This window comes from Hypanus sabinus, chromosome 4, assembly GCF_030144855.1.
Source record: "Hypanus sabinus isolate sHypSab1 chromosome 4, sHypSab1.hap1, whole genome shotgun sequence".
NCBI lineage: Eukaryota > Metazoa > Chordata > Chondrichthyes > Myliobatiformes > Dasyatidae > Hypanus > Hypanus sabinus.
The window spans coordinates 129,109,720-129,132,172 of NC_082709.1; the positions used below are offsets into that span (position 1 = coordinate 129,109,720).

Consider the following 22,453-nt stretch of genomic DNA (forward strand, 5'->3'; position numbering starts at 1 on the left):
GATAAAATAGGCCAAAGTCAGCATGGTTTACTCAAGGAGAACAATTGCCTGACAAATCTATTTGAATTCTTTGAGGAAGTAACAGGTAGGACAGACAAAGGTGAATCAGTGGATGTTGTTTATTTGGTTTTCAGAAGGCCTTTGCAAGGTACCATACACGAGGTTGCTTAACAAGATGAGAGCTCATGTTATGACAGGAAAGGTATTAACATGGATAGAAGATTGGCAAGCTGACAGGAAGCAAACAGTGGGAATAAAGGGGGCCTTTTCTGGTTGGCTGCTGGTGACTAGTGGTGTGCCGCAGGGTTTGCTGTCAGTGACCACATTTATAAACCAATGATTTAGATGAAAAAATCGATGATTTTTTGACCAAGTTTGTCAATAATATGGTAATAGGAGGAATTGCAGTTGGTTTTGAGGAAGCAGGGAGTCTGCAGAAGGATGTACAGATTGGGGGGGAACAGGAAAAGAAATGGCAGTTGGAATATGGTGCAAAGAAGTGCATGGTGTTGCACTTGGGCAGAAAGAGAAGAGGCATAGACAATTTTCTAAATGAGGAGAGAAGTCAAAAATCAGATGCAGAGGGTCCTAGGGGTCCTCGTGCAGGATTCTGTAAAGGTTAACTTGTTGGTTGAGTCGCTGTTAAGGAAGGCAGACACAATGTTAGTATTTATTTCGAGCAGACTAGTATACAAATGTAATGCTGAAGCTTTATTAGGCATTGGTCAGACTGCAATTGGAATATTGTGAGTAGTTTTGGGCTCATTATCTAAGAAAACAGGTGCTGGCATTGGAGAGGATCCAGAGCAGATTGACAAGAATGATCCCAGGAAAGAAAGGGTTAACATATGAGGAGCATTTGATAGCTCTGGGTCTGTACTCGCTGAACTTAGTAGAATGAGGTGGAGGAGGGGGAATCTGAAACCTATTGAGTATTCAAAGGTCTGGATAGAGTGGATATTGGCGAGTTGAGGACCAGAGGGCACAACCTTAGAACTGAGGGACACCAATACAGAACAGAGATGAGGAAATATTTCTTTAGCCAGAGGATACTGAATCTGTGGAATCCATTGTCAGAAACAGTTGTGCAGGGAAGTCATTGGTTATATTTAAGGAAGAAGTTGATAGGTTCTTGATTAATTAGGGCATCAAAGGTTATGGGGAGAAGGCAGGAGAATAGGGTTGAGAGGGATAATAAATCATCAGTGATGGAATGGGGGAAGCAGTCTCGATGGGTCAAATGGCCTAATTCTACCTCTATGTCTTAAAGTCTTATGGAAGTCTGAGGCAAGCTTGTTTTTGATGTGGAGCTTAGAACAGGATGCTGGGGAAGTGGTGGATGCAAGTGTGATGGTAATGTTTAAGAGGCATTCAGACAGGTACATAAGTAGACTGGGCATGGAGGGATATCAATCATATTCAAGCATATGGGATTACTTTGGATCAGCATCATGACCAGCACAGACATTATGAGCCAAAGGGTCTGTTATTGTGTTGTATTGTTCTGTGTTCTATGATATGATTAAGGGACATCTGCTACCTTCCCTTGATTCATCAGGTATCATTCATGGGCATAGAACTGGCAGCGATTTTGCAATACCCCATCCAGTGCTCAGGATCTCATACTGATCTTTATATTTCTTGATAGCGTCCAATGTCCTCAAGGTATCCACAGTCACTACTATGAAACAAACTTAATAAAATTTCATAATTTCTTTTTTTTGCAATATATTTAGTTTGGCAGTCAGTCCAAAGGTTGTAATATGGGCAATGGAAATATGTTAAAGAAAAGAGGATCAGCAGAAAGCAGTAGGTAGTGACCCTTCAAGATCTTCTTCAGCATTAGCAAGGAGAGAGAGAGGGGCAAAACCTAGATTAGGAGGGAGCAGAGAGACACTTATGAAATGAGCTTGCGAGTCAGTTGGGTGAGTCGGGCAAGTTGAACTGTGAGGTAGATAAAGTGGATCTCATTGGGAGGAGGTAAGTGGTTTCCTTGAGGGTCTGTCCTGCTGGTTCTCAGAAACTGAAGGAAAAGGCTGTTTGCAGTTTTGAAGTTCCTGTTCTCTTTCGCTGCTTGTTTTTTTCAGTACTGGGAAACAGTTTCCAGTAACAGCAGTGGATTTTGCATTGTGTTTCTAAATCAAGATCAGGGTATGGATTTTAAAAATACAATTAGTGCATTCATCGGCAAATGGTACAAAGTAAATACTCAGGTTTTCAACCACCTCACCTACTGACCCCCACCCCATTCTCAAATTCCTAGTATCATTGTGAGGGCCTTGAGATGAAGGATTGAGCATGGAAATATCTTTTTATTTAACTCTATTTTGTGAAAACTCCGTAGAAACCTTTGACAAATGGGCAGAAATTGCAATGCCCAATTTCCTCTGTCTGAAGAAAAAAGGAATAATTTTCCAATGTCTGTTGGGATCTCACTTTATGGCAACACTTGCCAGAAGATTGCAGATTCACTGCTTATGACTTCCCCATCTGCTACTTCCACGTTGTAATAATAATAGCCTCCCTCACGAGGTTCCTATTAAATCAAAGTACAATACAGTTTTGTAGATGCTGGTTTGAATATTGACAATGTTTGGTTTGTTTTTTTTTGTAGTGTTACTTGCTGAATGTTTTCCCCTGTTGAAATGTGCATGGAAAAGGTTTTAATCTGCCTGATATTTTTTAAAGGGACATTTATTTCTCATTTTCACTTTCTTCCTAGTAATTTTGCCTGCTACACTTTTACAAACGTGAGGGGTTAAACTTCCTCAGGCTTTTGGTAACACCTCTTCAGCTATTGAATAATGACACGGCCGTCCAAGTGACCTTCACTAACTTCTATCAACATGTTACTGGAATTACAGATATGTAACTAACATACAGACATGCAAGATATTATAGGAAGGTTGTACGTCTGTTATTTCAAGCACAGCAGGCATTTCATGAGGCTTTTTTACATCATTGCCTCTTGTTAAGGCACAGCAGTGAATGTTAATGAGTCCTAAAGTTCCTAAGTAATAGTCAATCATTTAACTGTTAAAATGACTAATTTCTGATCTGAAGCCTTTTGAATGAGACGCAATATTCTTTGCTTCATAATTGATGATCAAACTGTCCTTTTAGATGATGGATATTGATTGTATTTGATTCAGCAAATGCACTTTAAGAACAATTTAACAAGAAATGCACTTATAGCTATTTTGCAGACTGGGAAAAAAATACACTCAAGACAGTGAATATTTTTTTGAGTCCTTAATTCCTTTATCTGTTTTAGGTGTTTTAATGCAGAAAGCGGGTACCAAAATAGAAACAAAATGAATTTTTAAATATCACCTAAAAAAATCAGATCCTGCTGTTGCAATCTCAGTTTAATTTTGGTCCGCACACTGGTGTATCAACTCGTCACGTATGCAGTATGAAATAAAACAAAATGTACAAAACCAATATGGTAGTGGCAATTTTTGGCACACGTGTGCTTAACTTCCAAACATGTACAGGTTTGACCCTGAAACAAGTTCTCACTCACGCTACCAGGGCGATAAGGAACTTTGCACAACCACGCTATGCAGCGCTGATATCTTACTTGCGAAGATCTTTCCTCACCATATGACTGGTACTCAACATTCTTTCTGGAACATTTTAACGTCTTTCTACTCCACATGTGAGTTATGGTGTCACCGTTTTCTCTTAAAGGCACGGGCAGCTATTTTAGCATTGCCAGGGTGAATGCATAAGTGCATTTTAACAATTAAAAAGTGATATTCACCGATCACCTGGTTACAGCTGAATGAAATAAGCACAGGGTTTAACACTTTCAACATGAATTTCTCACCTTTAAACTTGGCAAGAAGTAGTGTAATGCTCTTGCATGGAACACTTGGATTCCTGTTGAGAACTTTAGATCTTCATAGCAAGGTTAATGATTCACAGTTTACTGAGTTGGCAGTTTGAAAGAAGCACTGGATATGTTTCAGTGGGAGTTCCTTATCATGATAGACGTTAGTGGAAAATGTCACTTGCCCTGTAATTGCCCTGTAGCTGCTGAAAAGACACTAACACACGCAAAAGTGTGGCATGGCAAAATTACAAGGAAGAAACTGAAAATGAAAAATGAACGTTCCTTTCAAAAAAATTGGAGCAGATTAAACCCTTTTCCAGAGACATTCCAACGGAGAAAAGTGTTCTGCAAGCAACACTCAGAAAATAATCAAGGCAAACTGCATTTATGAAAATGTGAAATTGAAACCTTGGAGTATTTCCATTGCCTTTTTCTTGGAATTAATCTTCAGAGAGAGAAATAGAGCAGTTGGTTTAAATCTTAAATTATGCCGTAGGTGGAAGAGGGAATGGGCTCACATCAGAGTTAAAATCTGGATGAAAATCAGTCACTTTGCTTTGAACCAGTTTCAGCAAAAGTGGGATAAGAGGCAGATGGCCAGTCAGTCATTTAAATATTATAATGAAGCCACCTGTGATATCTTTCGGCCATTCTTTTTCTAGTGAATCTCATTTGAATTTCTTGAGTCTTAGTAAACTTGACAGTAATATTTAAGTGAGAATTTCAGGGTACATGTCTTAATGGCCTTGCCTGTGGTTCACGATTGATGCTCTTTCATCTAAGCTGTTTATATCACATGACCACCAAATACATCTCTTGGCACCATTGTAGTTGTAGCCCCCTTAGCCTCTAATAGGAAATGCCTTTTGCCATTAATTGGTAACTTACTTTATTATCTCTCATTGATGAAATCACACCAGCAGCTATACTTCACAAGGAGTTTGAAGAAATCTGGTGTGTCACCAAAGACTAACAGATTTCTGCAGATGTACATCAGGGAGCATTCTGATTGGTTGCAACACTGTCCAGAAGCTCCAATGCACAAGATTGAAAGAGGCTGCAGAGAGTTGTACACTCAGTTAGCTCTACCTTCCCCTTCATCAAGGACATCTTAAAAAGATGATGTGTCAAGAAGGCGGTATCTATTATTAATGGCCCTCACTATCCGGACATGCTCTCTTCTTGTTACTACCATCAGGGAGGAGGAACAAGAGCTAAAGACCCACATTCGGCATCTTAGGAACAGCTTCTTTTTTTTTAAATAATTTTTTATTGCATTTTTAAATGATTACTAAGTATGAAAAAACAATGTATATAACCCATACCCCCTCCCCTTAACCCCTCCCCCCTAACTGCCCTATAGAAAAAAAAGAAAGAAAGAAAGAATGCCTGGTGGTTGGAAGATCTCCACATGCTCTATGGAATTCGTAATAATTTTAATATGTATATTTATTTCTTTCCCCTAATAACCAATTGTTTCATCTTCAAAGCATCTATATATTTAATCCTGTCTTTTGTAAATAAGGGCTCCAAATTTTCAAAAATGTTTCATATTTATCTCTTAAATTATAAGTAATTTTTTCTAATGGAATACAACCATAGATTTCTTTCTTCCAAGAATCTATACTTAAATGTGTATCCGATGATGAGATAAAAAAATCTTTATTAGCAAAGAGATCTTTAATTCAAAATAGACTTATTCCTTTCACAATGGACAACCAACTTTTATATAATTGGATTCAAAATGGGATTAGATATATAGGGAATTGTTTTGAAGGAGGTATATTAATGTCATTTGAACAATTAAAGAATAAATATAAAATATCAAACAACACTTTATTTTGTTACTTTCAATTAAGGGCTTATTTAAGAGAAAAATTAGGTCAAACAATGTTATTGCCGAAATCTAATGAAATAGAAATTTTAATTCAAAAAGGAAATATCAAAAAATTTATATCTTGCATGTATAATTTGATTCAAAGACAGGTAATTAAGCAAGGAGTCCATAAGTCAAGACAAAAATGGGAAAGTGATTTGAATATTAAAATTGAAGAAACAAATTGGTCAAGACTATGTCTTGACAGTATGACAAATACAATAAATGTTCGGTTAAGATTAGTGCAGTATAATTTTCTACATCAATTATATATTACACCACAAAAAATAAAAAAATTTAATCCAAATTTATCGGATCAGTGTTTCCGATGTAACCAGGAAACTGGTACTTTTTTACATTCGACATGGTCTTGCTCTAAAATTCAACCTTTTTGGACAAATTTAAGACTTTTACTGGAACAAATTACAGGAACACAATTTCCTCATAATCCAATATTATTTTTACTAGGTGATATTGAAGGGATAAAACCGAAACTCAAATTAAATAAGTATCAGAAAGAATTTATAAAAATTGCACTGGCAGGAACAGCTTCTTCTCTGCCATTGGAATTTTGAATGTCCAATAACACTACCTCAGTCGTCCTCTTTTGCACTATTGATTTATTATTTTGTAAACAATAATTTTTTTTATGTGTGTCAGTGATAATAAACCCGATTCTGATTCTAACCTTATAGTTCAGTCTCCCTCTGTGTATCTGCACTTCTTGCCTGAATACCACCCCAGAATCAGTATCAGATTTGTAATCTCTGACATACAACATGAAATATGTTGTTTTGCAGCAGCAGTACAGTGCACACAATCTTTCTGACTCCTCTAAAGGATTCACTGTACTTCAGCATTGTTAAGCAAGCTTCCCACTCAGTAGGATTCTGCCCACCTCCATCTAAGTGCTGGCAAGATTAGGAAATGACTTCCCAAAGCCTCAAAGTGAATTCTCCATTCTCTGACCTTGCAATTGTCAACTAGACAGAGCTCGCACTCAGGCTTAAATCTGTCAAGACGGCTCTGGTGAGAGGTGAGTAATTTCAAATGCAATAGCAAAACCTTCAGAATGGAACTTTGCAGAGAAAAAAAAGCTTTGAACAAGTTGTGGATCAGTGTTTCTGATCATTGGGCTTTTATGTTTTGACTATCAAATAATGATCATTGACTGTTTATGCAGGATTTAAGATCGATAAGAAGGAAAAAGGCTCTGGAGATCACTCCTGATTGGTATCAATATAAGAAGCAGGCTAACAACCTGTTGCAGTGGTTGGACGACATTGAGAAAAGGTTAGCCAATCTGCCAGAACCCAAAGATGACCAGAAGATGAAGGTAACATTCTTTTAGAAGCAGGTGTTTGTATTTCTTTCTCCTCCTAATTTATATATATAAAAATAATAGCCATTTTAAAATGGATATAGAAGAACAATTAGCACAAGGCTGTGATTTATGATGCAGTGTAGTTTATCAATATCTGCTGTGATCCGATGACAGCCAGTGTCCTTCAAATGCACAGTGTTTTGTTTTAATTTAACTTTTTATTAATGATATTGCTGCATTGCTTAAATGCCCATATAAATAACAATTCACCTGATAAAGATTTTGAATCAGAAGGTCATCTGATTTTTGAATTTAAGGATATTTCTAACAGGTCCTTCAGAAATGTATGCAGATGTTTAAGTTAAAATGAATTATATTTTTATACCATGCTTAAAAATTGAAAATCACTTGACTCTCACTGGGTGCAGTGATTTCTATTACAATTGCACTTCTATTTTCTGATAACAAAATTAATTGGTATTTCTGTGAGCTTTTTAATTTGAAATCATTTATTACTCTAGACTTTTGGCAAAAAAGTTCAGGACAACAATTTTGAAACAAGTGTTTAACTGTCCAAGTACGAGTGTGTCCTTACCATGGTTTCCTCTCTGTCACTTGTTTGCTCAGAGAATATTCACTGTTATCATTGCAACATCCCTGAGGATTTGTTTACATATTGCAAAATCAGCTTCTTTTATTATCCATAATTTTATTTGGCTTCTTTACTTTCTTCGTCATTTTGACTGACAAGTTTAATGTAAACAGCCTATTTTAATAACCTAAGCAAACATTTTTAAAATGTTACAATCAATAGCTGAGAGGGAATAATGTGAAACACCCTAGTGATCGGATGCTTTTTAGTTCTGCATTAAATTTAAAGGAATTATTTCAAATTTAAGGCATTATGTTTATAATTACAATGATAAAAGTTCCCTATATTTTTAAATACTAATTTTGATGGCACTATCCAGATTAGTAATTTTGAGAATTAGAAGACAACTGTCCTTTGCAAAGTTTAACAATTAAAGATGAACCGACAGTTGATGTTTAAAAAAAAAATCACAGAAGGTACTTTCAGCTGTCATGGAGTTAATATAAGCTTCTGGAAAAAAAAACTCAGATGTTCCCACTTTTGACATATTGAGGTGAAGGTAGTAGCCATATTTCATGGAACAAAGCAGCTGGTTAGTTTTAAAATGCAGCTGGGGCCAATAATGTAACACCACCACCACTACTCCCAGATGCTTACAAATGAGCCAATCATAGAGTTATACAGTACAGAACAGGCTCTTCAGCACATCACATGATATACCTATCTCCACTTCTTCCATTTACCCTTATTAGGGCAGTATCCCTATATGTCTTGCCTATGTAAATGTTTGTCTAAATGTATTTGAAACGTAATGGTTATACCAAATACTACCATCTCCTCTGGAAGCACATTCCAGGTATCAATTTCACTCTATATATATTTTAAAAACTTGGATCTCCTTTAAATATCCCTCATCCTGCCTGAAAAGTTTGTCCTCTTGTTTTTGATGGCCATACACTAAGGGAAAATGTATTTGACTATCTACTTTATCCGTCAGCCTCCTATGCTTCAGGGAAAACAAGCACAGCCTATCCAATCTCTACCATTAACTAAATCCAGGTAGCAGCCTGATGAATCCCTTGCACTCACATGCATAGATGTAAATGTTAACTGAATATGACCTCTGCCAAGGCATTAATATGACATTTTTCAAAATGTCTGTTAATATGTTCATTTACTCACAGGCAAAATACTCCCACTTGAGAATTTGGGATGTTCAACTGCTAATTTAAAATCTCACATTTTTATGGTTCACTGCAGCATCTACTTTCACTTAAAAACTTTGACTTCTCAAATTAAATTCTGTAGAGCTAGGTACAACTCAACTTCAACACATTGGGAAAATCTGGGTATTTTGTTTTAGTAGTCTTGTTCATTAACTATTTTAATCAATTACATGATAAAATTACATTGAGGAATAAGAACCCAAAAATGTGTTTATGGCAGTTTCATTGTTTCATTCTTCTTTGACAAGATGACACAAAAGCTAGCTAACTGCACTGGGACACTATGGTTTTGCTCACTAGGAGTTGGATGCTGAACTGGAAGAGAAGAGAGGAGATCTGAATGCAGTGCACAGACAAGCACAGAGCCTGTCAAAGAAGGGAGCTGGCAAGGCACTGGAGCTGCAGCTGCTCCAGCTCAACAAACGCTGGAATCACATTGAGAGCAAATTTGCTCAGTTTCGAAGATTGAACTATGCACCAATTGTGAGTTTCTCAAAGCAAGCTTTAATCACTTGCTTGCACTGTTCTCTAAAATGGACCCGTGTGTAAAGAAAACAGTATAAAACTGGCTTTGTTGTATTTGCTTGGAAGCAAATACAGCCCTAAAACTTTCTGTCAGGTGCAAACCTGATTTTTCTCCCCTTTAAAAAAAAAATTATTTTTTTGAAAGACTGAAAAGAAATCAATTATTCAGAACCTAAAATATAAGTATGATACTTTCTGGTGAAACACCAAAGTAAAATACATGATTCATTTTTAATTTGCCTCATCACTCATGGCATCCAAAATCAAAACAACGTGTTTGCAGACTGTCTTGATGCAGCATTCAGTAGCACAGTTAAACACTAGTCATTTCAAAGGTTCATTCCATGCAATTTTTTGTTTGGGTGAATGTTGTTATTTGGAATATAGAAATTACTGACAAGTTTGAAACTCTTGACCATTCTTTCCTTCTTTAAAGCACTTGTTGTTAATGGATGTTGACTTGCCTGCTTGGATGCTTTCCCACAGTTTTGGGCCTTGGCCATTCTATTCACATGTGACATGACAAATCTGTCCAAATCAGGAGGAGCATCTCTGTTTCTGAGTTGGGTGTTTGTTCTCTTTCTGACTTCCCTTGCTGATGTGTTAGTGAGTAATATTTGAGTACATGATGTTGAGATTTTTTTTAATTTAAAATCTGTTTGAATGACATTTCAACAAGAGTGAAGTCAAATGATCATGCTTTAAATTGTATTGTTGCTTAACTGGGTAACTTCAAATATTCAGTGCAAATTTCAGGTATGTTTTGGATAGATTGGTTCAGTTGAACAATGCTGGTGACTCCTCCAAGTAGTTTCCTGTCTGGCATTAAAATAGAGTCTTTATTCTCCATTATCAATGCATTTGATATGGAGTTGATACTGTGCCATCCTCATTGAAAAATAAAATTGATTATTTTTTGAAATTTTAGCCTTTATCCCCAACTAGTTGACTAAAGTAACATTAGAATAAGGCTTACCTGGAACTAACCAGGTGAATTGTGGTCATCAAGCTGAACATTATGGATGCTAAACTGATCCAGTGGAGCAGGTGAGAAGTAAATGACAGAAGTGTTAATGTGGAGCAAGGTGATGCACTCAAGAGGCTTCAGGTAGTTTTTTGGAATGGTTATGGTTAAGCATTGCCTGAAAGACCGCTCAAGGTTGAGTGATGCTCAGCAGCCTCTGCAGTATTAGAATCAAAATTCAAGGTGCCTAATCTCTTTTTCAAAGTGGTGCCTTGAAATAAATGTAAGTCATGTGTGTTCTGAAGAAGATTGAATCAAATGAACACAAAATGTTACCATAGCCTTTATTTCAGTAAAAAAAAACTGGTGAAACATTGCTTAATTTCTTCTTCTTTGCCTTTTCGACAGTCACAACTACATCTTTGTAACCTGGATGATGGAATGCTGAGAAATACTTAATTTAAAGACTAGATGAAATTCATTAAGTTGCTTTATTTTATAGATGGCAAGAAAATATATGCTAACAATTATAAGCTTATAATGAATCAGTGAATTTCAGAAACTCCTTTAAGACCAATAGTAGCAACCCACTTCACACTTTGCTGAGGCTTTTGGTTAACTTTGTCCTGGTCAATCTCTGATTCTGATCTCAGATGAAGAACTATATGTCCATCTAGCCAGGCTTCAACCTGGATCCACCACCAGCTGATCTGTTCTGCTCACCCATGCAACAAATTACACATTTAGGTTTAAACTTGATGTTTTCTTGGAATTTTAAGTCATAAGCAAGTGAAACCTGCCATGTTCATTCTTCTGCCAATGTCAATCCAACTGATCTTCATCCCACCTCTTCAAAGAATGTGATCAGTAGATAAGTGAGAAAGATGAAGTTACATTTATGTGACTCATCTCCCATTCCATGTTTGTGACAATCCACTGAAATCTCGAATCTTAATTGTTCGGGGCGTTTGGTTCAGATGCTGTTGAGTAATAGCCAAATCCTTGACATGGATTTTTATTTACAAGAAGAACATTACCCTTCTTGTTTTACTCTTTAATCTCTTCATTGGGTGTCTCCACTGCTTAGCAATATGGTTTTCCATTATATTTGCCATCCCGATTGCACTTTATATCTTCACACTATGTAAGGGCATACATAATCCCATCAATCCTAATTCCCCTGCTATTTTCCTGCAACCCACCTCCTCTCACATGCTGTTCAACATCCCCACTTCTATTACCTGACTACCCTGCTAACCAGCATGTCTTTGGCAAGTGGGAGGAAATTAGAGCACCCAGGGATGTGCAGTCTCCACAAAGAAAAACCTAAGGTCAGAATCAAACCCAGTTTGCTGGAAATATGAAGCAACAGCACTACCTGTTGAGCCACAGCATCACTCCAAACTTTGTCACAGTATTTACAGTTCTACGGTAGGAATTATTTATATTAACTATGTCAGTTCTAAAGATATAGGTCCTCTTAATCTATTTGTTATTGATACAACAAACCTGCAGATTATCAGGAACACAGTTAAAAGATCATCTCAAATGAGCACTCCTCTTGTTATCCCAAAGAGTAATAAAGTGGACTTTCCAGTACATCAAATCTACACTCAACATACCATGTTCAGCTTGAGTCTCTAGTCACACATCTTTCGTCATCGTAAAGGCAACTGAGTTCCCTATTTGGTTTTAACTTTTATCTTAAACTGATCAAATGGATTAGACTTTTAATGATGGAAAGTTTTCAAATGTATACAGTTTCAATGCCCGTCCACTCTGTTGGCCATGAATAAATCTGTCTTTAAATTATGTTTAATTTCACCTGTCCCAGCAAATAATTGACGTCTGGTTAGGTTATGGAATCATCTGTGTGTAAATGGATGCCACATTTAACAGCCACATTTTAAAATGCCACTCTGTGACTAGTCAAGACACCCTAGAGTTGTGAAAGATGTAAATATATGACTTGCTCTGATTCCTCTACAATATTGCAGGCCTCCACACCATCTCATCTGTGATTTATATCTTCATCTTTGTCAAGTTCAATAAACTTTTATCAGTTGCCCTACTCTTCCCCCACTTAATAATGTTCAGTTTATGCCAAACTTTGCTCTCTGTATTTCGTGCATTGTTCTGATCATTTATTATGTGTTTGTGCCTTCTCTGTATTGTCTTCCAAATCAACACCTCAAAATTAATGATCTCCACAGATTTCTCATCCTACCACTCTTCCCTCTCCTTCATTCATATCTCATTCCTCATCCTCTCCCCATTCCTTTTTCCTCACCCTGTCCCTTTCACGTATATTTGTGTCTCCCTCCCACCCCTCTGCCTTTCTGTTATCTGTCCCAATGTTTGCTTCAAGCTCAACAATTTTCTCAACGTTAGACTTAGCATGTATCTGATCTTCCTTGTACCCACTCCTCCCTTAATTTCATCTTTGCTTGCTTGCTTTTCTGCCCCATGGTTCTCAGAAAATGGAATTTCCTTCCTAAAAGCTTCTACCACACATTTCTACTTTGCTAAGACCTCCCAACATTTCATTTCTGTGACAAACTCTATCAGTTACCTTAGCACCCATTTCCCTCACAACTTTAGTGAAAGGCTTTGTTTATTTCCCCAAATAATGCAAGTGAAGTTGCATGGAATTGTTGACACTTAAGCAAGGTTTCTAGCACTTGTGGTAAATAAACTAAATCAAACCTAAGTATTACTACAAATAATACAATTAATAATAGTGAGTTTTTTGATTCTTACTCTGGATTCTGTTCCCTACCAGGTGGCATATAGAGTGAAATACAGACCTTTTATTATGACTTTTCTTTGCTCCTACATATATATGAAAATATCAGATACCTGCTGTTTTGAGGTTTTTAGCCTCAAATTTGGAAATGGGGAAGCCATTTAGTACATGTCCAAATATAATATATTCATTACGCTAATTCAAAAGAAGCATAAACTGGACCTGACATTCCAGAGAAGTCAATATGTTCCTTTGGTGTTGTGATAGGATAAAAAACTTGAAAAGAATAATATCTGTGCAGTAAGTATTAAATATCATTAGGAACACTGTTAACTCAGGCCCAAATTCCATTCAACATATTGTACAAAACACAAAAGCTAAGTTCAGGATGTCATTTGAAACTCCATGAAACATAAGGTTCTCCATGCTTTCATTGGTGCATGTAAAACTTATCATGAAATGAAGTGCTGAGAATGGTGGTGTGTTCTCCCAGTATCTATGCAAATAATTATTCCTTCATTGACATTATTATTTGCACTGTTTGGTCATTATTTCTTTATAGGATGCTACTGTGTGGAGACTGGATGAATGTTTCCAGCAGCGCCAATATTTCACAAGTTATTCCTTGAATAAGAGATGCTTAGATGGCAAAAGGGGCAAGCACTATTTGTGGTCCATTTACAAATTGTAGCAGAGATGTTAATTCCAAAATATAATATCTTGTGTGATTTTCTGTTCAACATTAATAGGTTACTTACTGGAATGCAGTAATGGATAGAGTAATATCTCGCAATGTGACAAATATTTCTATTTTCATATAAAGAACAAAAAATTTCTTGGCTATCTGTTTGAATGAAGATACTGTTCTGAGATGACCTTCTGCTTTAATATACTTTACAATAAAAGATTAGCACTCTAATTTTCCACTCCAAACAATAACCAGTTTTACATAAGTATCACTGAATTTGATTACATGGAAGATGAAATGGAACCATGAAGCTTTTATTTTACAGCACACCAAGTTATACTACATCAGAGTTCATTTTAATTGGGAAAACAATGAAGTTCTTGTTACCTTATATTCTTATCGGAGCATTTGTCATGTTGTACCAGCATTCCATTTAGTTGTTTTAAGAATCAGAATCAGGTTTAATCTCACTGGCATATGTCATGAAGTTTGTTGTCTTTGCGGCAGCAGTACAATGCAATACGGAATAATAAAGTTAAAAAAAATCATCAATTACAGGAAGTATATATACTTCCTAAATAGTTAAATAATTAGTGCAAAAATAAAAATTTAAAAAAAATAAAAACAATTAGTGAGGTCATGTTCATGGGCTTCAATGTCCATTCAGAAATCGATGGCAGAAGGGAGAAGTTGTTCCTGAATCATTGAGTGGGTGCCTTCAGGCTTCTGCATCTCCATCCTGATGGTTGCAATGAGAACAAGGCATGTCCTGGGTGCTAGGGGTCCTTAATGATGTATGCCGCCTTTCTGAGGCACCGCTCCATGAAGATATCCAGGATACTATGAAGGCTCGTGCCTATGATAGAGCTGACTAAGTGTATATCTCTCTGCAGCTTATTTCGATCCATGCAGTAGCCCCCCCACCCCCTCCAAACACATACCAGATGGTGATGCAACCATTTAGAATGCTCTCCACGATATATCTGTAGAAATTTGTGATTGTCTTTGGTGACATACTAAATCTCCTTATACTCCTAATGAAATAAAGCCACAAAATAAATTGCTTTCTGGAAAAAGTCACACATGGATTAAAAATAAAGTTAAACTAACAATTTTTAATCAGTTACGATTGATAGGTTGGTAAGGTAAAATAAGTACAATGGAAGTGAAGCAAAGGCATAATATTTGAAATCGTGGCTTATTTTTGTTCAGAATTTTAAAGAAATGAGGGAAAATGTTTTTAGACATTCAATTTCATGTTTAGCTCATTACAGTGCTCTACAGTGGCAGTTTTGCTGTGCCCTGCTCCCCCTACCTGGTTCATCTGGTAGTCAAGTGTTGGTCCATTCCTTCTACCAAGGGAGTTCTTTGTCTTCACACATTGGCAAGTCTAATCATCTGGCTGACCTTCAAATCATGGCATGTAAACTGACACTGAGGACTGCAGCACTAGTGCTGAGGACCACGAAGGTCTGGATGTATATGTCACCAACTTCATCAAGATCTGCCTGGATGAGTGTCTGCTTTAAGAACATACCAAGTCTTCCCAAACCAGAAGCCCTGGATGAACAGTCTGCTAAGGGCTAAATATACGATGCTCAAGACAGTCAATCCTCCTTTCCTCCTTTCCTCGGTTGCCTTCCCCTTTCCTTCCTCCACCCTTCCTTCTTGCCTCCCTTTCTTCTGCTCCATCCCTCTATTCCTACCTTGATACATTATTGCACAGTTAGAGCAGTGGGGATGCCAGGCAGTACAGTGGCATGCTTCTCTTGTGGGATGTGGAAAGGCAGGGTCGGCCTCCAGGGAAGTGACGACCTGTGCAGCTGGGATGTTTTTCGCTTGAACTGGAGGGGAAATAATAGTCTTGTGGGAAGGTTTGCATGGGAGGGGTTAGGGATTTGAAAATGGAATTGCAGGGGGATGAGGACCAGAGAGCCAGATAGTGGAGTGGTTGTGGGGGAAGATGTCAAAGTCAACAATCAAAGTCAGGAATTGAAAAATTGTGTATGGTGAGATTAATATTCTGAGTTCTGCATATTTCAATGCAAAGTGTATTGTAGGAAAGGCAGATGAGCTGAGGGCATGGATCAGTATGTGGAATTATGACCATAATACATAGGAGCAGAATTAAGCCATTCAGCCCATCGAGTCTGCTCCGCCATTGCATCATGGATGAACCCGGATCCCACTAAACCCCATACACCTGCCTTCTCGCCATATCCTTTGATGCCCTGACCAATGAGGAAACTATCGACTTCTGCCTTAAATCTACCCACGGACTTGGCCTCCACCGCAGTCTGTGGCAGAGTATACCACAGATTCACTATTCTCTTGCTAAAAACAGTTCTCCTTACCTCCATTCCAAAAGGTCGTCCCTCAATTTTGAGGCTTGCCCTCTAGTTCTGGATACTGTACCTCTGCCATGGGAAACATCCACTCCACATCCACCCTATTTAGTCCTTTCAATATTTAGAAGATCCTCCCACATTGTTCTAAATTCCAGTGAATACAGGCCCAAAGCTGCTAAACACTCCTCATATGTTAACCCCTTCATTCCCAGAATCGTCCCCACGAACCTCCTCTGGATGCTCTTCAATGACAACACATCATCCTTTCTGAGATATGGGGCCCAAACTGTTGGCAATACTCCACGTGTGGCCTGACTAGTGTCTTATAAATGCTCGACATTATCTGTTTGCTTTTATATTCTATTCCCCTTGAAATAAATGCCAACATTGCATTTGTCTTCTTTATCACAGACTCAACCTTAAAATTAACCTTCTGGGAGTCTTGCATGAGGATTCCAAAGTCCCTCTGCACCTCTGATGTTTGAACCTTCCTCCCACTGAGAGAATAGTTTGCACTATTGTTCCTTTCAGCAAAATGCATTGTCATACCTTTCCCAACATTGTAGACTTTAGTAAGACTTGAAAGCAGGAGGGCAGGATGGGCAGCTCAATGTTCCAGAGTTCCATTGCTTTAGAGGTGATACAGTGGGAGAGATCAAATGGGGAGGGATGGCATTACAGATAAGGAAAAATGTCATGGCAGTACAAACTGGAAAACATGTCTACTGAGCTCTATATGGGTGGAAATAAGGATTAACAAAGGAATGATCATGTTAATAAGATTATATTATAGACCACCCAGCAGTCTAGGGGATTTAGAGGAGTACATTTGTAGAGAGATCGCAGACAATTGAAAGAAACATATGGTTGAGAGAGTTGTTGATTTGAACTTTCCATATATTGACTGGGACTCCCATGTTTTATAGGGCTACATGGGATAGAGTTTGTAAAAAGTGTTCAGGAAAGTTTATTTAATTAGTACATAGAAGTCCCAACTAGAGAGAATGTGGTACTAGATCTTCTTTGAGGGAATAGAAAGGACAGGTGACAGAAATTTTTGTGGGGAAGCATTTTGCATCTAGTAATCATAACACCATGAGTTTCAAGGTAATTATGGAGAAGGATAGGTCTGGTCCTCAGGTTGAGACTCTAAATTGGAGCAAGGCCAATTTTGATAGTATTAGAAAGGTTCTGTCAAGCATGGATTGGACTGGTTGTTTCTGGCAAAATGTACCTGGTAAGTAGGAAGCTTTCAAAAGTGAAATTTTGTGAGCACAAAGTTCGTATGTTCCTGTCAGAATAAGAGGCAAGTGTAACCAAGCCTTGGTTTTTGAGAGTTATTGAGGCCCTGGTTAAGAAAAAGAAGGAAGTGCAGAGCAGATAAAGGCAGGAAGGAGCAAATGAGGAATTTGAGTATAAGAAAAATAATTAAGAAGGAAATCAGGAGGGCTAGAAGAAGGCATCATGACGTTGCTCTAGCAGACAGAGTGGCTGAGAATCCCAAGGGCTTTACAGATATATTAAAAAGAAAGCAAGGAAGACTATTGGTGCTCTGGAAAATTATAGTGGTTATCTATGCATGGAGTTGAAAGAGATGGGGGAGAACTTTAACGAATTCTTTGCATCTGTATTTGCTCAGGAGACAGGATCAATTGGAAGTAAATGCAAAGCAGCAGTGTGATCATGGACCATTTAACGATTACAGAGCAGGATGTGTTTGCTGTCTTGAGGAAAATTAAGGTGGATAAATCCACAGGGCTTAACAAGGTGTTCCCTCAGATACTGTGGGTGGTTAGTGCAGAAATTGCAGGACCCTTAGCAGGGATGTTTAAAATATCCTTTCCCATGGCTGAGGTGCCAGAGGATCGGAAGATAACTCATGTTCCATTGTTTAAAAAAGGCTTTAAGAATAAGCCAGGAAATTATAGGCTGGTGAGCCTGATATTGGTGGTTGGGAAGTTACTGGAAGGATTCTGAGGGACTGGAAATACAGTGCCTATAAAAAGTATTCACACCCCCCCCCCCCCCGCCAGATGTTTTCATGTTTTATTGTTTTACAACATTTACTCACAGTGGATTTAATTTGGCTTTTTTTGACACTGATCAACAGAGGAAAAAGACACTCGTTTGTGCCAAAGTGAGAACTGATCTCTAAAAAGTGATCTAAATTATTTATAAATATAAAATACAAAGTAATTGATTGCATAAGTATTCACCCCCTTTAATGATACACCGAACATCACTGGTGCAGCCAGCTGGTTTTTGAAGTCACATAATTAGTTAAATACAGACACCTGTGTGCAATCAGGTGTTTCAATGGATTATTGTAAAAATACACCTCGATCTGGAAGTTCCCACTGCTGGCAAGTCAATATCCTAGCAAAAAAAACAAAAGAAAAAAAAAGACAAAAGAATACTCCAGGCTACTACGTAAAAAGTCTATTGGAAAGCACAAGTCAAGAGATGGATACAAGAATGTTTCCAAGTCACTGAAGATCCCTTGGAGAACAGTCAGTCATCAAGAAATGGAAAGAATATGGCTCAGCTGTAAATTTGCCTAGAGCAGGCCAGCCTCAAAAACTGAGTGATCCTGTATGACAGAGAGTAGTAAGGGAGGCCATCAAGAGACCTATGACAATAATGGAAGAGTTACAAGCTTCAGTGGCTGAGATGGGAAAGACTACACATACAACAACAGTTGCCTGGGTGCTTCACCAACTGTAGCTTTATGGGGGAGTGGCAAAGGAAAAGCCACTGTTGGGGGTAAAAAGCTCACATGAAATTTTGGCTAGCGTTTGCAAGAAAGTATGTGGGAGACTCTGAAGTCAGCTGGAAGAAGGTTCTATAGTCTGATGAAACCAAAATTGAGCATTTTGGTCATCAGACTAAACACTATGTTCAACATAAGCCAAATACACACATCAAAAACACACCATCCCTACTGTGAAGCATCTTGATGGCTGCATCACGCTGTGGGGAAGCTTCACTGCAGCAGGCCCTTGTAAGCTTGAGAAGGTAGAGGGTAAAATGAAAGCAGCAAAATACAGGGAAATCCTGGAGGAAAACTTGATGCAGTCTGCAAGAGAACTGCAACTTAGGGAGAAAATTTGTTTTCCAGCAAGACAACGACCCCAAGCATAGTCAAAGCTGCACAAGAATGGCTTAAAAACAACCAGGTTACTGTTCTGGAGTGGCCAAACCAGGCTACAGACTTCAATTCAATTGAGAATTTGTGGCTGGATTTGAAAAGGTTTAACTCATGATCCCCGTGCAATCTGACAGAGCTTAAGCAGTTTTGTAAAGAAAAATGAGGAAAAATTGCTGTGACCAGATGTGCAAAGCTGATAGAAACCTATCCACACAGACTCAAGGCAGTAATTTCTGCCAAAGGTGTATCTACTTAATACTGACTCAAAGAGGGTTTGGAAATATGTAATCAATTATTTTGTGTTGAATAATTGTAATAAATTTAGACCAATTTGTAGAAATCTGTTTCCACTTTGATACAAAAGAGTCTTTTCTTTAGATCGGTGTCAAAAAAGCCAAATTAAATCCACCGTGATTCAACATTGTAAAACAATAAAACATGAAAACTCCTAAGGGGGGTGGGGGTGAATACTTTTTCTAGATACTGTATAAATATTTGAATGGACATTGACTGATTTTGGATAGTCGACCTGGCTTTGTGTGTGGTGGGTCATGTATAACCAATCTTACGGAGTTTTTCAAGGAAGTTACCAGGAAAGTTGAAGTCAAGGCAGTGGATATGGTCTACACGGACTTTAGCCAGGACTTTGACAAGATTCTGTATTGGAAGTTGGTCGAGAATGTTCAGTCGCTTTGCATTCGAAATGAGATACTAAGTTGGATTGGGCATTGGTTTCACAGGCAAAGCCAGAGAATAGTAGATGCCTTGCCTCTCTGACTGGAGCCTGTGACTAGTGGTGTGCTGCAGGAATCAGTGCTGGGTCAGTTGTCTATATCAACGGTCTGGATGATAATGTAGTTAACTGGATCAGCAAATTTGCAGGTGGCACCAAGATTGGGGTTGTAGTGGACACTGAGGAAGATCATAAAAGCTTGCAGCAGGATCTAGGTCAGCTGGAAAAATGGGCTGAAAAATAGCAGATGGAATTTAATGCACACAAGTGTGACATATTGAACTTTTGGAGTACAAACCAGCATAGGACTTGCACAGTGAGTGGTAGGGCACTGAGGAGTGTGATAGAATAGAGAGATCTGGAAGTACAGATGCATAATTCCTTGAAAGTGGTACCACATGCAGAGACTTAATGACCTGAGTTGTAGGGAAAGATTGAATAGGTTAGGATTTTATATTCTCTAGTATGTTGAAGAAAAAGGGGAGAGTTGATAGATGCCTACAAAATTATGAGGCGTATAGATAGCTTAAATGCAAGCAGGATTTTTACACTGAGGTTAGGTGAGACTGGAACTAGAGGTCATGGGTTAAAGGCGAAATGTTAAGGGTGACACGAGGAGGAAATTCTTCACTCAGAGGGTGGTTGGAGTGTGAAACAAACTGCCAGCAGAAGTGGTGGATATGGGTTTGATTTCAACATTTAAGAGAAATTTGGATAGGTACATGGATGGGAGTGGTATCAAGATCTATGGTTTGGGTATATGTCATTGGGCCTAGACAGATGAATAGACAGACCAGTTTCCATGCTGTGGTGTTCTATGACTCTGTAACTCTTAAGTTCCTCTAAGGCAAAACCTAACGGCATAAGTGACAGTGATGCTTTACTCCTTCACAAGCTCAGTACCTCTTATGCACATGTTGAAATGGAGAATAACAGTACAGCTGTGTGAATCCCAACAACATTGGCGACACTGTGATCGCTATCTTAAGAGGCCAATGTCAGAACACTCTTCAAGTGTGTGAATCCTTGGCAAGGCATTGGGCCTGTATGGTGTGCTTGATATGGTATTATTTTCCTGATCAGTCAACTGGTGTTTTTAAGCATATCTTCTGCTGCAATGTGAGGTTCCCACCTGTTTCAACTATCATACTAAAACCCAAAATAAAACCAGGGTGAGCTACTTGGATGACTGTTGACTGGTAACACTTACATCTACCATAATAATGAGCTTCAAGACAATGGCTATTTTGAAACTTAACTCCAGCCTGAGCAGGGGCTTGGATCCACAGTAATTTGCATACTACCACAAGTCTAAGCAGATCCAATATCTTTGACAAGAGCAAAACATATGTCAGACTACTGTTTAACAATTACAGCAATGCCATGATCCCTTCAGTCACAGAACTTCAAAGAGTACAGGCCCTTCGGCCCATAACGTTGTGCCAATCTTTCAACCTCCACTAGGAGCATCCCACATAGCTCTCTGCTTTTCTTTCATCAATATGCCCATCTGCCCATCTAAGTCTTAAATGTTCAATGTATGTGCTTATATCGCCATCCACTGTGGTGGGTTCCATTCCACTCCTGTGTAAAAAAAACCCTTATACTTCACTCAAATCACCTTAAAGGTCTGTCCTCTCCTACACAAAATGCTGGAAACCCTTAGGGCCTGAAACATTGAGTGTATTCTTCTCCGCTGCTGCTGCCTGGCCTGCTGAGTGCCTCCAGCATTTTGTGTGTTTTGCTCAGATCTCCAGCACCTGCAGATTTTCTCTTGTTTCTGTCCTCTCCTATTAACCATTGCCACCCTGAGAGAACAAGTGAAGGCTGTTAACTCTATCTTTGCCACTTATAATCTCATCCTTCCTCCAAAGAGAAAAGCCCCAGCTCACTCAACCTCTGTTCAAGTTTCTAAACCTGGGTCTCTGCAACAGGATCCTCATCAGAATCAGGATCAGGTTCAATATCACCGGCATATGTTAACTGAGCAGCAGCGCAATGCAATACATGATAAACATAGAGGAAACATAAATAAATTAGATCAAGTATATATATCTGCATATTAAATAGTTAAATTAAGAATCATAGTGCAAAAACAGAAATAAGAAAATGAGGTACTGTTCATGGATTCCATGTCCATTCAGAAATTGTATGGCAGAGGGGAAGAAGCTGTTCCTGAATCACTGAGTGCATGCCTTCGGGCTTCTGTGCCTTCTTCCTGAGAGTTAGAATGAGAAAAGGGTGTGTCTTGGGTAATGGGGGTCTTTAATAATGAGCACCACTCCTTAAAGATGTCTTGGATACTATGAAGGTTAGTACACAAGATGGAACTGACTAATTTTACAAATTTCTGTAGCTTCTTTCTTTCTTGTACAGTAGCTACCCACCCCCTTCCCCCAGTACCAGACGGTGATGCAGCCTGTCGGAAAGCTCTCCTTGGTACAT

The 22,453-nt window shown here is 38.3% G+C and overlaps 1 protein-coding gene across 10 annotated transcripts in view; it reads left to right on the top strand.

Moving 5' to 3' along the window:
* Nucleotides 1-22,453, top strand: part of dmd (dystrophin) — a 1,939,431-nt gene that overhangs the window by 1,000,153 nt on the left and 916,825 nt on the right. For all 10 annotated transcript variants that reach the window (XM_059968142.1, XM_059968139.1, XM_059968147.1 and 7 more), the window contains 2 exons: nt 6,898-7,050; nt 9,157-9,339. In XM_059968142.1, coding sequence (XP_059824125.1) covers nt 6,898-7,050; nt 9,157-9,339 — 336 coding nt within the window. The remainder of the gene's footprint in view (nt 1-6,897; nt 7,051-9,156; nt 9,340-22,453) is intronic.